We start from the raw sequence: 14,736 nt of genomic DNA on the forward strand, positions 1-14,736 counted from the left end.
TGTGGGGCTCAGAACCTTCACTCCAGTGAGTGGCCTTCTGTGGTATAAGGGTTCTCTGGTCTGTGAGTCATCCACCCAGCATTCATGGGATTTGATTTTACTGTGATTGATCCCCTCCTACTGTCTCATTGTGGCTTCTCCTCTGTCTTTGGATGTCAGGTATCTTTTTTGGTGAGTTCCAGTGTCTTCCTGTTGATGACTGTCCAGAAGCTAGTTGTGATTCTGGTGTTCTCACAAGAGGGTGTGAGAGCACGTCCTTCTACTCCACCATCTTTGTTCAGGGCCCGGATTTAATTCTTAATGCTAACATATTTGTCAGGAAGGCAAATTTTAAAATATACTAGTGTACCCATTGAAACTATTATACAGAATGCTTTAAAAGTACAATAGAAAACCTATAGACTGAATGTTTGTGTTCCACGTCCACCAAATCATATGTTGAAACCTAATCCCCAAAGTGATGGTATTTGGAGGTGGAACCTTTGGGAGGTGATTAGGTGAATGGGATAAGTGTCCTTAGTAAAGAGGCCCTTGAGAGCTCCCTTGCCACTTAAGCTATGTGAAGTTCCAGAGAGAAGGTGGCAGTCTGTGAAGCAGGAGGCAGGAATGCAATCTCACCAAACACGGAATCTGACCACATCTTGATCTTGGACTTCCCAGCCTCCAGAACTGTGAGAAATACATTTCTGTCGTTTATAAGCCACCCAATCTATCACATTTTGTTACAATAGCCCAAATGGACTAAGAAAATTTTCTTTAAAAAAAACTTGTACATCAGAACATATGTAAAGCAAATATAGCAAAATGTTTATTATTATACCGTTTAAATAATATTGACTTTATATTCAAAGCACAGCCATACAACCATTTAAAGTAAAACATCAAATATTAAGGTACAAATTTGTAAGAGACCTTTACAGTTACTCTAAAACTCCCTTGTTCTATTGTGAGAAATCGTAAGAATTTTGGGAATATATATAGGACTATAAATTTTACAATGTGGCTCTGGTGCCACATGTTCCTTCATGGACTTTGTTCCAGATGAAAAGTTAGAAAACTTATTTCTCTCAATAAAATGACTACAAATGAATTTTGATGGCTGTTCTCTTGAAAGTAATTTTTTGAGCCTCTGTTAGAAGACTATTCCAATATTAATATAAAAATTAGCAGGTTTGTTTAGCAAGGAACAAAGCAAATAATTGCTTTTGACGACTATGTGCAAAAAAGCAAGTGCAGTGGAAAGGGAAGAACAGAAATACTAGTAAATATGAATGGTAAACCAACCGAGACTTGTGACACCTTAATTTTAATTATTGCTCTGAAAACTTGCCATTTGACCCATTACTGTATTCCCTGGTAATACAAAAAGAACAAAACAGAAACACATATTTTCCTTCAAGTTCTAAGTCTCACATTACTCAAAAGTTAATGCAAGTCTTAACTTTGCTACCAAACGTGAATAGATGCCCCAAGTATCAATTTGGGGCTGGATATCCTGCTTAAATTAATGAATGGACTCTTGCTCAACATGTATGCCATTAAAACTTACTCCTTACAACTTAAATGATACAGGAGAAGGAATCAACTGAACGTCAAACATGGAACAAGCTACAGTTCAAATGACCTGGTACCTCCCAATAAACTGATGGCATTAAAAAATTAGAGAGACTTCAGAAACATGAAAACCAAATGCAATATTTGGGCTTTACTTAGGTCTTGACCATAAACCAGCTTTAAGAACTTATCGTTAAATATGTTAGGTGTTCTAATGCTAGATGGTTAAATTAAAAGTCTTTACTGGTTAGAATTACATACTGAAACACATACACACACACACACACACACACACACACACACACACACACACATATATGTAAAATGACATGATTTCTGAGATTTGCTTTTAAAATACTCCAGAAAGAAAAAAAAAAGTGTGGGTGTGTGTGAAGGAAGGTGGGGGTAGGTGGAACAGAATTAGTAAAATATTGATAATTGTTAATGTTTACTATACTATACTCTCTACTTTTGTGTATGTTTTGAAATTTCCACTAAAAAAATAAAATAAGAAGAATTGTTTCCTCAAAGTTATGTAGTCTTTTTCAATCTTCGGAAGTCTACCAATAAGTGTTACATTTTAAGAGTTTGTTATTTTTCCCTATCCTCAACTTTAGCTTAGGGCTACCTCTGTAGGAAGAAAAAGTGAGGAATGCAATAAAACCTGAGAGTATGGATTGATGCTGCAGCATAAATGTATCTTTAGGTGAGGGAGAGGGAGATGTGTTGGATAATCTTGTAGGTCTCATTCATCTGAATTTGCCTCATTCCAAAAAGACACTGAGAAACCATTTTAATGGTCAGACCTGGAAATTTCTTCATCCATTTATCTAAGTCAGACATATTCACTTATAACCATATGTGACCAGACAGGGTTTTTAATGGAGCCCTTGAAGCAAGCAGATGGAAACCAAGGATATTTCAGAGACATGTTAATGTTCGATGGAAGATCAGAATATAGTTATAAGTGTACAAATGCATTTGAGTATTCTAACCAACGATGGAAGATCAGAATATAGTTATAAGTGTACAAATGCATTTGAGTATTCTAACCAACTAGAAATGAAGAAAATAAAATTTTCATAGCTGTAGGGACTCTATAGCAGCATTCTGACTATCTTATTACATGATAGGGTAGCTGAGTCAAAAACATTAAGCTCTTTACAACACCTAGATAACATGCACTTATTGGTGAAAGCACTTTTTGAGTTAGAATGTCAATGATGTATGCTGTATAATAAATGGTTGTGGTATTAAAACTGTAGTAGAAAGGGAATACTGAGAATTTTTTTTTTATAATATTAGTAAATTCTGACTCTGCCCTTGGTCATGTTAGTGACCCTTGATATATGTTTGTTCCAGTATATGCTCATGACCAGAGCACCTAGACAGAATTCAAAGAAAAATTAATTTTCTCACAGGTACACTGATTTCAGAAATATTTTGTAGCACTTTATAGTCTACAATGTATTTACATATAAATTATGGAACTTGATCCTAAATAAAAACTTTAGAGACTCATAGCACAGGTTTTATGAGTACTATTTTGCAGATAAGCAAACTGAGACCTTAAGAAGACTGGCCAGAATCAGTTCCAAATTCCAAATGTCAACTGGCATATGCAATAAAAAGTATGTGTCATTCTCTATATTATTCTAGAAAAACATTTTGGATTTTTACCGAATTTATTTCCTAAAACTCTTAGTCCACATGTTCCCATATCTGGTCTTTATGTAATTTTCAGTTTTCATCAAAGCTTTTGATTCCATTGCCTTCTAAGACAATTTGCAAAGATGTTGCCACTGTCCAGACCATCTGAATAGAAATCCATGTTGCTATTGTTAGTGCCTAATTTTGCTCTGTCATTTTACAAACGATTTTAAAATACATCATGGTTCTTTGAGGCCTAATAACAAGAAGATGTTTGCAAAAATTAAAGTCTCACAAAACTGAAGAAAGCTGAGAACCAAATTCAAACAAAATTCAAATGTGTTGAACTCTTGATGTTATTCCCCGAACTTGACCTACAGAAGCAGCTGATGGCTGTACCATCCCTCCAGTTGCTCAGCCCATAAAACTAGCAGTCATCTTTTTTTTTTTTTTTTTTTTTTTTTGCGGTGCTCAGGCCTCTCACTGTTGTGGCCTCTCCCGTTGCGGAGCACAGGTTCCGGACGCGCAGGCTCAGCGGCCATGGCTCATGGGCCCAGCTGCTCCGCGGCATGTGGGATCCTCCCGGACCGGGGCACGAACCCGCGTCCCCTGCATCGGCAGGCGGACTCTCAACCACTGCGCCACCAGGGAAGCCCCAGCAGTCATCTTTAATTTCTCTCTTTATCTCATACCTTCACTTCTAATCCATTAAAAAACTCCTGTTGGTTTTACCTAAACATAAATCTAGAATCTAACCGATTCTCACCACTCCCACTGCTACCATACTGGCCCAAGCCACAATCATCTCTCTTGACTGGTATTATAACCTCCTTACTGGCTTCCCTTACTACTCCTTACTACTCTTGTCCCTTTAGAGTATATTCCCTCTCTGACTTCACCTCCAATTACTCTCCCACTTGCTCTCTCCACTCCAAGACTGACTGGCCTTTTTTCTAGTCAATGAACACACTATATACTCCCACAGAAGGCCTTTGCACTGGTCGCTCCCCATACATATTTAAGGTTAACAACCTCACCTCCTTCAAGGGTTGTTCAAGCCACTTTCTTAGTGGCCCTAACCATCCTATTTAAAACTACGATCCATCTCACCCCTTCCACTCTTAATCTTCACTATCTTTCTTACTTTTCTATAGTACACACTACCTAATAATATACTACTTATGTTTGTTTTTTATTGTCCATCTTACCCCTTCAGAATGTAAGCTTAGATCTTTGTTTTGTGCACTGATATACTCTAAGTGTCTGGAACCGTGTCTAGGACTTAGTCGGTACCCAAACTGTTAAATAAATGAAATCTCTGAGAACAACCCATTGTTAAGATATCAGTATATCCACTTTAAGCCCTGATTTTCTAAGTTTATATATGGCAATTCAGTTTCATATTACACTGAAATTTGCCATCATATAAGTAAGATTGGATTTATTTACCCAATTTAAACAAAATATGTCAAGCTATTTGAAGTACTAACAGTGCAATTAAAAAAAAGTCTTTAGATACATGACACTATATTCCATAAGTATGTAAATCATTACGGCCCTAGGTTCATTGGGGAAATTTAAGTTGTCCGGTAGTTTAGGTTTTTTTCTGTATGTGGTGTTAAGTGCAAAAGAATTTGCTAAATACATCATGTAGTATAATTTTGCTTCTTTTGAAAGGCAAGTAAGAAATAATCATCTTGCTGTAGTCAACAAGTAAAAGGAGAATAAACTTTAAAAAGTAACCAGCAAATTACTAAAATCTTTTAGAATGCAAGGTTTTGTTTTTCTTTTGAGAGATTACTCGATGTCTTGGGAGTGATTTCTGTAGCCTCAAGTATTCAGTCTGGTTTAGCGTTGCACTATTTTATTTTTGGATTTCTCTACTAGCCTCTTGACTGGTCTTCCCTCTTCAGGCACTTCACTACCTTGAACCAGGAGAGACCTGGTGGTGGTACTGGCTTAAGAGCTAGTGCCAAAGTAGGAGCCACACAGAGGGCCTGGAGTCAGACCCAATCCAAGAATGGCTACTGATCACTACTGAGGAAGAGATCAATAATCAGCATTAAGAGAAAATATCAATTTTGAAATCCAAAAGGTGAATGTGAAGTCAGAACTATAGAGCAAAATAAGATCAGAAGCCAAGGTACCAGGAAAATGTCTAAAAACTAAGGGCAAGGTGTGTGACGCAGCAGCAAATGTTATTCACCAGAATTGATCCAAGAAGATTTCTCCCAGGAAAAGCAAAGTGAGAGAATTACCTTCTCAGTGGGCTCATCTGTGCTTCTGTCAGGGAGTGAGAGAAGAATAAGAAACACAAAGTTGATGGGGCCTCCGGCCATCCTAGAGCAGACCTCTGCAGCTGTTAGGCAAAACAGACATCGGATAGCTGCTTCCCTTGGAGAAGCAAGGATGGTGAAGAGAAAAATCAGAGCCTTTCAAGCAACAGAGATATGATAGAGGAGTTATAAATATGATTCCCTTTAGTCTTTTCTTTAATAGATACAAGTTGCCAAGCCCTATTTGGGATGTTAGATGATAAAAGTTGTAATATGCCAAAGGGAATATTCAAACCTATACTTACTATTCTCATAAAATTTATGGTTTAACTATGAAGACAAGAGATATCTACATGAAAAGTGAAGATCACTTGCTGACCATGTGAGTATTTCCGCTTCCCAGTTTCTTGCCTTATAACACACATTTTTTAAGAACACTTTCTCCAAGACTGTATCCAATCTCACTGGCCAAGGAACTTTTCAGGGATCAATCCCATGTACACAAGACTAGCATTACATAACCAGTTTATCCTACATCAAATGTACCTGTGACCCCCATAAAAATGTATTTATTCAATAAATCTTTATTGAGCATCTATGATATGCCAAGCTCTATTGCAGGTTTCAGGGAAACTGAAGTAGACAAAACATTGTCTTTGTCCTCATAGAATCTATATCACAATGTCATAGATTTATATGTCCTCTCTTCCTACTAGGAGAAAATTTATTATTTTTATTCATTACCTTACAGTGCATTTTTTAAACCAAGTTGTCCATCAGAGTCTGTTGATAAGTGTAGCCTCTTCCGTCCCCTTGAATCAAAATCTTGGGGGAGGGATTGGGAAATTTATCTTTTTAACAAGCTCTCTGGGGGCTCTATGCGCATTGATAGCAAGAATAATTGGGAGGAAACTGCCCTATTAATGGCATACTATCTGAGGAATTGCATGATGTCTATGGGATCCCTTTTGATTATCATGACTGTTACCAAGCTTCTCATCCTTAGAAGATATGAAAGCTCTCCAGGGTTTTCCACAGCCAATTCATCTAACTAAGACTAACACTTTTATTTTTTATAAAATTACCATTTATTTTTAAACAAAATGGTTTTCTCTGTGGGGCAGATGTTAACCATATTCCGCTCTGGGAAGAAAATAATCAAACATTAATTACTAGTTATGGTCCACTAGATACTCATTTTAAAGATAAAGTTCAGATGACGGCAATTTAGGAACTCTTCTCATCAAAGAAGGCAAGACTGAAAGGATCTCAGAAATCCACTGTAAACAGTATAAAAAATATTCATTGAAGTAGTTCTTTGTGAGTAAATGAAAGTGAGTATACTCAATATTCAATACTAAATAACATGCAATACCAGCAAATACAGTAAAGTTGATATTATTCAAATAACAGCTAACACAGGCTTATCATGTGCCACTTACTATTCTAAGTACTTCACAGACATTTAGATGACTTAATTCTCAAACCCTCTATGAAACGGAATTTTGTTATTATGCCCATTTTGCAGAAGAGAAAACTAATGCATAGAGAAGATAAGTAACCTAGTGAAGGTTACAGAGCCGGTAAAGTACAGCCAGGATTTGAACCTAGGTGCAAAAATTCATCCTCTTAATCATTAGGCTAAGCTTCTCCTCTTTAGTTTTTATGATTCTTGTTAGAAGACTCATACCAAAGAAGTTTATGAAAACCTATTATAGAAATCAAGAATTTTATTTTATTACAGCTTCCCTGACACAATGACTTAGGATAATTTTCATTTGGCTCATTTTAAAGTAAAGATAACAATGTTGTTGAAGCAGGATCATCTAGCAGTTAGAGGTGTAAGCTAAGAGAGCTATGGTTCGAAATATCAGTTCTGACACTTGCTTGCTATATGACCTTGAGCAAGTTACCTTTCCAAGTCTCGGTTTCCTCATCTTCAAAATGAAGGTTATAATGGGACCTACATCATAATATTGTTTACAGATAGAATAAGATAGCCCATTTAAAGCACTTAGAAAGTGCTCAATAAATATTGCTAGTATAATAGTAACAGCATCAATAAACTGAACCAGATGATCTCTTGATTCTTGTACTCACACTAAATATGGCTTATTTCTCTTGTAATTAAAAAAATAAAATGACAGCAACCAAAACAACAAACCATGTCATAAGCCATGAAACCAATTATGTCTTTTGTGGGAAAACCAGAGAGGTTATTGGATACATTAGTTTATATGTCACTAGTTATCCTCTCTACTCCAAAATGTATGTGTTCTAGCATCCTGAGACACCTTGTATAATATAATCGCTGTGACTCCAAGAGGTCAAATGGGCAGGCAGCTCAATAATTCATTTTATAAATTTCAGTTCAAAGCTATGTTGAGGTTAAGAAAAATTGACATTCGGTCTGTGAACTTAATGTCAAGCTCAAGAAAAACTCTGGGCAGCGCATGTTTAGCGATTAAGTGGATGCAGACAATAAAGACGTTGCCAAATTGTAAAACAAGACTTGGAAATTACAGAAAATGTTGCTAGTTATTGATTACGGCGACCATTCAGTTCCTATTGAGTGACCCAAAAGAATCATTCATTTTCCAACAGAAAGCCTGCTCATTTGCAAGATAAAAGAGAGACATTTCTGCACATGCCCATAATGTTCTTCACCACTGGGGGCAGCTTTACATAAGACTGCATTCACTAAAACCAAAGCAACAGTCCGAGCAGCTTTCGGAATGACAGTCTGCAGAAGTGAGCTGAGCGTGTGCACGGTACGGGGCTCTCCTGCCTTCCGGGCTCCAATGCAGCGCTGTGGCTGAAGTGGGTGCTCGCCACCAGAAATGCTGGGCTATGGGATACAGATGTGGCAGCTCAGGTAGCCTCACGTTGCCTGGAGGAATACATCTTGCTTTCCGATAAGAAGAAATTGTAGAAGCCAGTTTTTTTTTTTTTACACCGCCCCCCCCACAAAAAAACTGTAAAGATGCAAAAACGTAATATTCATGAAGATCCTATTACCTAGGAAGATTTTGATGTTTTGCTGCAAATGCGGTGTTGGGATTTATTTGTTCTTGGAGTGTTCTGCGTGGCTGGCAAAGAATAATGTTCCAAAATCGGTCCATCTCCCAAGGGGTCCAATTTTTCTTCCTGGGTGTCAGCGAGCCCTGACTCACTACAGTGCAGCTGACAGGGGCTGTCATGCAAGTGGCCCCCTAAGCCAAAGCAAAGACCTAAGGACGACCTTTGAACAATACAAAGGATGGGTATGTTTTGTCATTTTTCTTCTTTTCTTCTTAAAAAAACAAAAACAAAAAATCCACTAATCCGTAAATTAATTCTGCCTTAATTATTGTAGAGATTACCTTGCTCTGCTCTAAGACTATAAATTTGATTGCTTAGTTGCCATGTTTCCTTGCTTAACTATTAAAAAAAAAAAAGCCTAAAGACAATTCTCTTTAAATTATAAGGAGATGCTATTTGATGTTAAATGTTTTTATCTAGATTTAAATTTCTAAAAAAGAAAATACATGCTTATTTTTGCTTGATTAAAAAATAAATGAATTCCTTTTTTGGGGGGATAACTTTTCTAAGTTGTTTTTATTTCCAGGTTTCAATGTAATTAGGCTACTGAGCGGATCAGCTGTAGCACTGGTTATAGCCCCCACTGTCTTACTGACAATGCTTTCTTCTGCCGAACGAGGATGCCCTAAGGGCTGTAGGTGTGAAGGCAAAATGGTATATTGTGAATCTCAGAAATTACAGGAGATACCCTCAAGTATATCTGCTGGTTGCTTAGGTTTGTCCCTTCGCTATAACAGCCTTCAAAAACTTAAGTATAATCAATTTAAAGGGCTCAACCAGCTCACCTGGCTGTACCTTGACCATAACCACATCAGCAATATTGATGAGAATGCTTTTAATGGAATACGCAGACTCAAAGAGTTGATTCTGAGCTCCAACAGAATCTCCTATTTTCTCAACAATACCTTCAGACCTGTGACAAATTTACGGAACTTGGATCTGTCCTATAATCAGCTGCATTCTCTGGGATCTGAACAGTTTCGGGGTCTGCGAAAGCTGCTGAGTTTACATTTACGATCTAATTCCCTGAGAAACATCCCCGTGCGAATATTCCAAGACTGCCGCAACCTGGAACTTTTGGACCTGGGATATAACCGGATCCGAAGTTTAGCCAGGAATGTCTTTGCAGGCATGATCAGACTCAAAGAACTTCACCTGGAGCACAATCAATTTTCTAAGCTCAATCTGGCCCTTTTTCCAAGGTTGGTGAGCCTTCAGAACCTTTACTTGCAGTGGAATAAAATCAGTGTCATAGGACAGACCATGTCCTGGACCTGGAGTTCATTACAAAGACTTGATTTATCAGGCAATGAGATCGAAGCTTTTAGTGGACCTAGTGTTTTCCAGTGTGTCCCAAATCTGCAGCGCCTCAACCTGGATTCCAACAAGCTCACATTTATTGGTCAAGAGATTTTGGATTCTTGGATATCCCTCAATGACATCAGTCTTGCCGGGAATATATGGGAATGCAGCAGAAATATCTGTTCCCTGGTAAACTGGCTGAAAAATTTTAAAGGACTGAGGGAGAATACAATTATCTGTGCCAGTCCCAAAGAGCTGCAAGGAGTAAATGTTATCGATGCAGTGAAGAACTACAGCATCTGTGGCAAAAGTACCACGGAGAGGTTTGATCTGGCCAGGGCTCTCCCAAAGCCGACATTTAAGCCCAAGCTCCCCAGGCCGAAGCATGAGAGCAAACCCCCTTTGCCCCCCACAGTGGGAGCCACGGAGCCTGGCCCAGAGACCGATGCTGACACTGAGCACATCTCTTTCCATAAAATCATCGCAGGGAGCGTGGCCCTTTTCCTGTCTGTGCTCGTCATCCTTCTTGTTATCTATGTGTCGTGGAAGCGGTACCCTGCCAGCATGAAGCAGCTGCAGCAGCGCTCCCTCATGCGAAGGCACAGGAAAAAGAAAAGACAGTCCCTAAAGCAAATGACTCCCAGCACGCAGGAATTTTATGTAGATTATAAACCCACCAACACGGAGACCAGCGAGATGCTGCTGAATGGGACGGGACCCTGCACCTATAACAAATCGGGCTCCAGGGAGTGTGAGGTATGAACCATTGTGATAAAAGCGCTCTTAAAAGCTGGGAAATAAGTGGTGCTTTATTGAACTCTGGTGACTATAAAGGGAATGTGGTGCCCCTCTCCCTACCCCTCTCCCTCTCCCTTTGCTGGCAAGGTCCTTCCCTGTCCGTTTTAGTACATTCATAATACTGGTCATTTTACTTTCATACATAATTAACCCGTTGAAATTTAAATACCACAATCAATGTGAAGCTTGAACTCTGCTTTAATTTAATGCCTATTGTATAAGACCCTTTATTGATTCCATTAATGTCACACTTGTTTTAAGACAAAACTTCTTTCATAAGTAATCCTTCACATCGGCTGTTATTCTCCTTCTGGCAAGACCGAATCTATAGTCCTAGAAGGTTTGCAGTTCATTGGCAAATCAAGGAAAAAGTGAATGATCCCAGGTACTTGGAGCCTGAACTGATTTTAGGTGAGGACTTGGTTACAGAACACTTAGGGACAGCCTTAAAACAATGCCTAGCTTAAAAAGAAAACTGCAGAAAACTACTGAAAGATGGTGCTCTGTTAAAGCAGCACCACGAGCAGTTTCCAGAGGTGTTTGTATTACAGTAAAGCAAGCCTAGGGAAAACTGTTGAAGGGTTAAAATGCTGCACGTAGACAACTGCAAAATGCAAGGAGACAGTAAAAATACAAAGTTTTAGACCTGAAGCCTTGTCTCTGAAACTCTTCTCTGTAAAAATCAGACTAGAGGTTTCACCGTCAATTTCTTCTAGCCTCCACATTTCTAAAATAAGTATATAAATGAATAAATAAATAGATAAAACAGGCAGGAGGCAGATTTCTCCACTGTTCCTCACCTTAAGGAGTTTTCAGAGATGAGCCTTGCAAATGGGAATGCAGCTTGCTAAATGCATGTGGTTGGAAGCTTACCAGAATTTCTCTCTCCAGCTCTTTTAAGGACCCTAATGTAGGGAGTGGAATCATGAGCTGTCTGTTCTGTTTGGGATTTGTCAGGCTGTCCTGTTGTGTTCCACTCTATGCTCTGCACACACACCAGTCCCCTGATGACTGACACTTCATTCAGAGGTGTAAAGAGAACACATTCCAAGACACGCTTTCCACCACGGACAGCCTCATTGAAAAGGACAGTTTTGACAACACCTTAATAAACGTATAAAATAAATCTTACGGGACAAAAGACCAACCCCATGGCAGTTGTCTTTTGCTTTTCTGTTGCTCATGTTACAGTGTCCCCTTGTTCACCTATATTGTGAAGTCCATTCATCAGTATGATTCTGTACAGACCCTGTTGGCAATCTGCAAGCTGCATGCATGTTTTTATGTCAGTGGTGAAAGTTTATTGCCTGCAGCACAAATATCACAGCTTCTGTATTTAAGTAACTTCGACCACAGTTCATTTAGATTTTAGAAAAATGTCTTTAGCCAGTATTCTCTTTCATCCTCCAAAACGAAGAATTCTATTATAGGAACAAAAATCAGGAATTGCAACATTGAGCCCGTTTCATTTAATTTGGCTTGTCAACAAGCTTTATATCTTTAACCATGCCCCTGTTCTTTCAAAACAGAATTACTGCAGCAAAAAAGAAAAAGTAAATGGCTATTTTTACCAGCATTTTTATAGAGTTTGGAGGCTTTTCATATTCTGAGAGGAAAAATCTAGGCAAGTCACCATGAGATATAATTGCAAAGAAGCCAGATTATAAAAATCATACTTTTATAAGCAATAAAGAAAAAGGAACCTCGAAAGTAGATTTCTCAAGGAACTGTACTTTGATTTTGATGAAACCTTAAAATAGACACCAGTTCAGAAAAGCATCATAGTTACAAGATATTTGTCCATGCATAACTGTTGGATATACACTTATTAATGGCAAATAGTCACGGATTCCCAAGTGATTAATAATGCAGATACTTTCTTACAGTACAATGAATTGGATGACTGAAACTACTGCGATGTTTTTCACTGAAGTTGTCATTTCACATTTTTCATAAAATGTCAGTAAATACATACTCCATCTAAAAACAAAACTTTCTTTGGTCAGCCTCATTTTTACCTGTACTAAACATGATTGTTTTAATTAAATGCAGTGTTAAAGTGAAAAAGCCCATTTTTATTCTTTGACTTGACCTTCTGCCTCATTTGTCACGGATACCAAATAAATTTAGGCAAGGCATAGTTATATTCATATTTTGAAACTCTTGCAAATACTTGATGCTGTGGTACTGCTAGTATATATAAAATACGTTCACTGTATTAAAAGTGTTTCTAAAGTTCAAAGCCACTTGGTGTGTTAAGATTACATGAATGACCAAAATTGTGAAGGCTGGTCATTTTTTAATGCCTAAATTTAACTACATATAAATTTAATAATAGAGAAGAACCAAAATAAAATCCCTTAGATTGTAAAAGCAATTTTGATTCAGTACATGGAATTCCAAAAAAAAAGTCTTTTCCCTCTCTTTGGGAATGAAGCTTCTTTAGTTCTCAGTACATAATTCTCGTAGGTTAGACAATCACTAGTTCGCCACTATAAATTTAACGAAGCCAGCTGGTGAATGAATGTTCTCCTGCTCAAAAGTCATCGTCCTCACCACCACCCCATGGCACTTTTTGGACTGCATACCATAAATCTATTCTCATAAGTATTTAAAAGCTCATTGCATATTAGAAAAATATAACTGATATTTCATTTTCTATTCCAAATTTATATTAAGTGTCTGACTTTCCTCAAAGGTGACAACAGTTAAATAAACAGCCTGACCTGTTGAAATACACAGCAGAGATGCATCAAAGAAGAACGGATTCAGTCTTTGAATGCTTTACCAGAGAGAGAGGAAATACAGTTTAGTCTCTGAACTGTATGGGTTTTATCCCCAAATTTTTATGAGCCCTGGTACACACAGTGCTACTGCAGCATAGAGTTAATAGTCCAAGTGCCAGTCTTCCAAGCAATAATTATGCAAGATATATTTCTTTTAAATGAGTTTATATTTTCCAAGGATGTTGACATTACATCTTTTCAAAGAATTTAAACCATTTTTTCTTGATTCAGTGAGTCAACTGCCTAAATAGACAGGCAATAGACTGTATTACTGTGGAGCATCAGCGACCTCCAGTGGCTGGTTAGACTAACCACAGCTATTCAAACATTTTATTTAGTTTTTTATCCTGAACCCTTATGTAAATGTGGTTTACAACATATGGTTTTCAATCCATGAATCAGATTTTAATTTTATTTAGTTCATCTCCCTTGGAAACACAGTTATAGTACAATTTTTTAAGTTATATTTTGTATATTGACTTATTTAGTAATGCCCAGAGGCCACAGAACTGGAACTAAGGGCTAGAAATAAGTGTCCAAAGATGAAGAGCAAGTAATAATGCAACAAAAATCGATAAGACATATTTTTTAAGTATTTATAATCATCAACATTGGCCAAATATTCTGATATTTTCATTAAGTGTGAATATTTTCCATAGGCAGGATACTGAAATATAATTTAATAAGTTGGGGAAAACAAATTTCAATATTAATACTGAAAGAACCAGCATCAGTTATTTACCAGTCAGGAGTGTCTGAGCTGTGGAGTGAGTGAGGCCTCCGCATCCAGCTCTGGAACTCTCCCGTTTGTTACCATGCCAGTGACCTGTGCTTTGCCCCAGCGCTCTCTCCCTCCCTCCCCCTTTCCAGTCAGCTGAACACTGTTCTATTAGGCTCTCTGACAATGATGTTACAGTCTAAGAGGTGATGATTCATAGATAATGAAATTATGCTCTCCTTCTGGGGAAGGATAATGCAGAGTCAGATTTGTAGATTTGGTAAGGATTTTCAGGATGCTGTAGGTGCATGAAATACCTTCTCTTCCCTTGACATTTACCAAGAAGAGAACTCAACTAGCTTATTTAAAGTGTGGATTAAACTAGCATCAGAAACAGCATCAGGCCATGAAGCCTAAGACAAAATGAGTTCCAGACATGACAAATGAGAACTGAGAAATGAAAAATTCAGAAACTGTGTTGCCTCTTTTATTCCCTTTTCCCTGGATTCTCATTAGAATCTGGATTTTATGCAAACCCATGGAATTTTGCTATACTTGTATTCTCTTAGCT

The 14,736-nt window shown here is 37.8% G+C and overlaps 2 protein-coding genes across 2 annotated transcripts in view; one reads left to right on the forward strand and one right to left on the reverse strand.

The window, feature by feature from the left end:
* CTNNA3 (catenin alpha 3) overlaps positions 1-14,736 on the reverse strand; it is a 1,656,790-nt gene that overhangs the window by 904,372 nt on the left and 737,682 nt on the right. The window lies entirely within an intron of this gene.
* Positions 1-14,736, forward strand: part of LRRTM3 (leucine rich repeat transmembrane neuronal 3) — a 269,685-nt gene that overhangs the window by 82,540 nt on the left and 172,409 nt on the right. Inside the window, exon 3 of the mRNA XM_060126881.1 lies at positions 9,088-10,619. Coding sequence (XP_059982864.1) covers positions 9,088-10,619 — 1,532 coding nt within the window. The remainder of the gene's footprint in view (positions 1-9,087; positions 10,620-14,736) is intronic.

Source organism: Lagenorhynchus albirostris, chromosome 16, assembly GCF_949774975.1.
Source record: "Lagenorhynchus albirostris chromosome 16, mLagAlb1.1, whole genome shotgun sequence".
NCBI lineage: Eukaryota > Metazoa > Chordata > Mammalia > Artiodactyla > Delphinidae > Lagenorhynchus > Lagenorhynchus albirostris.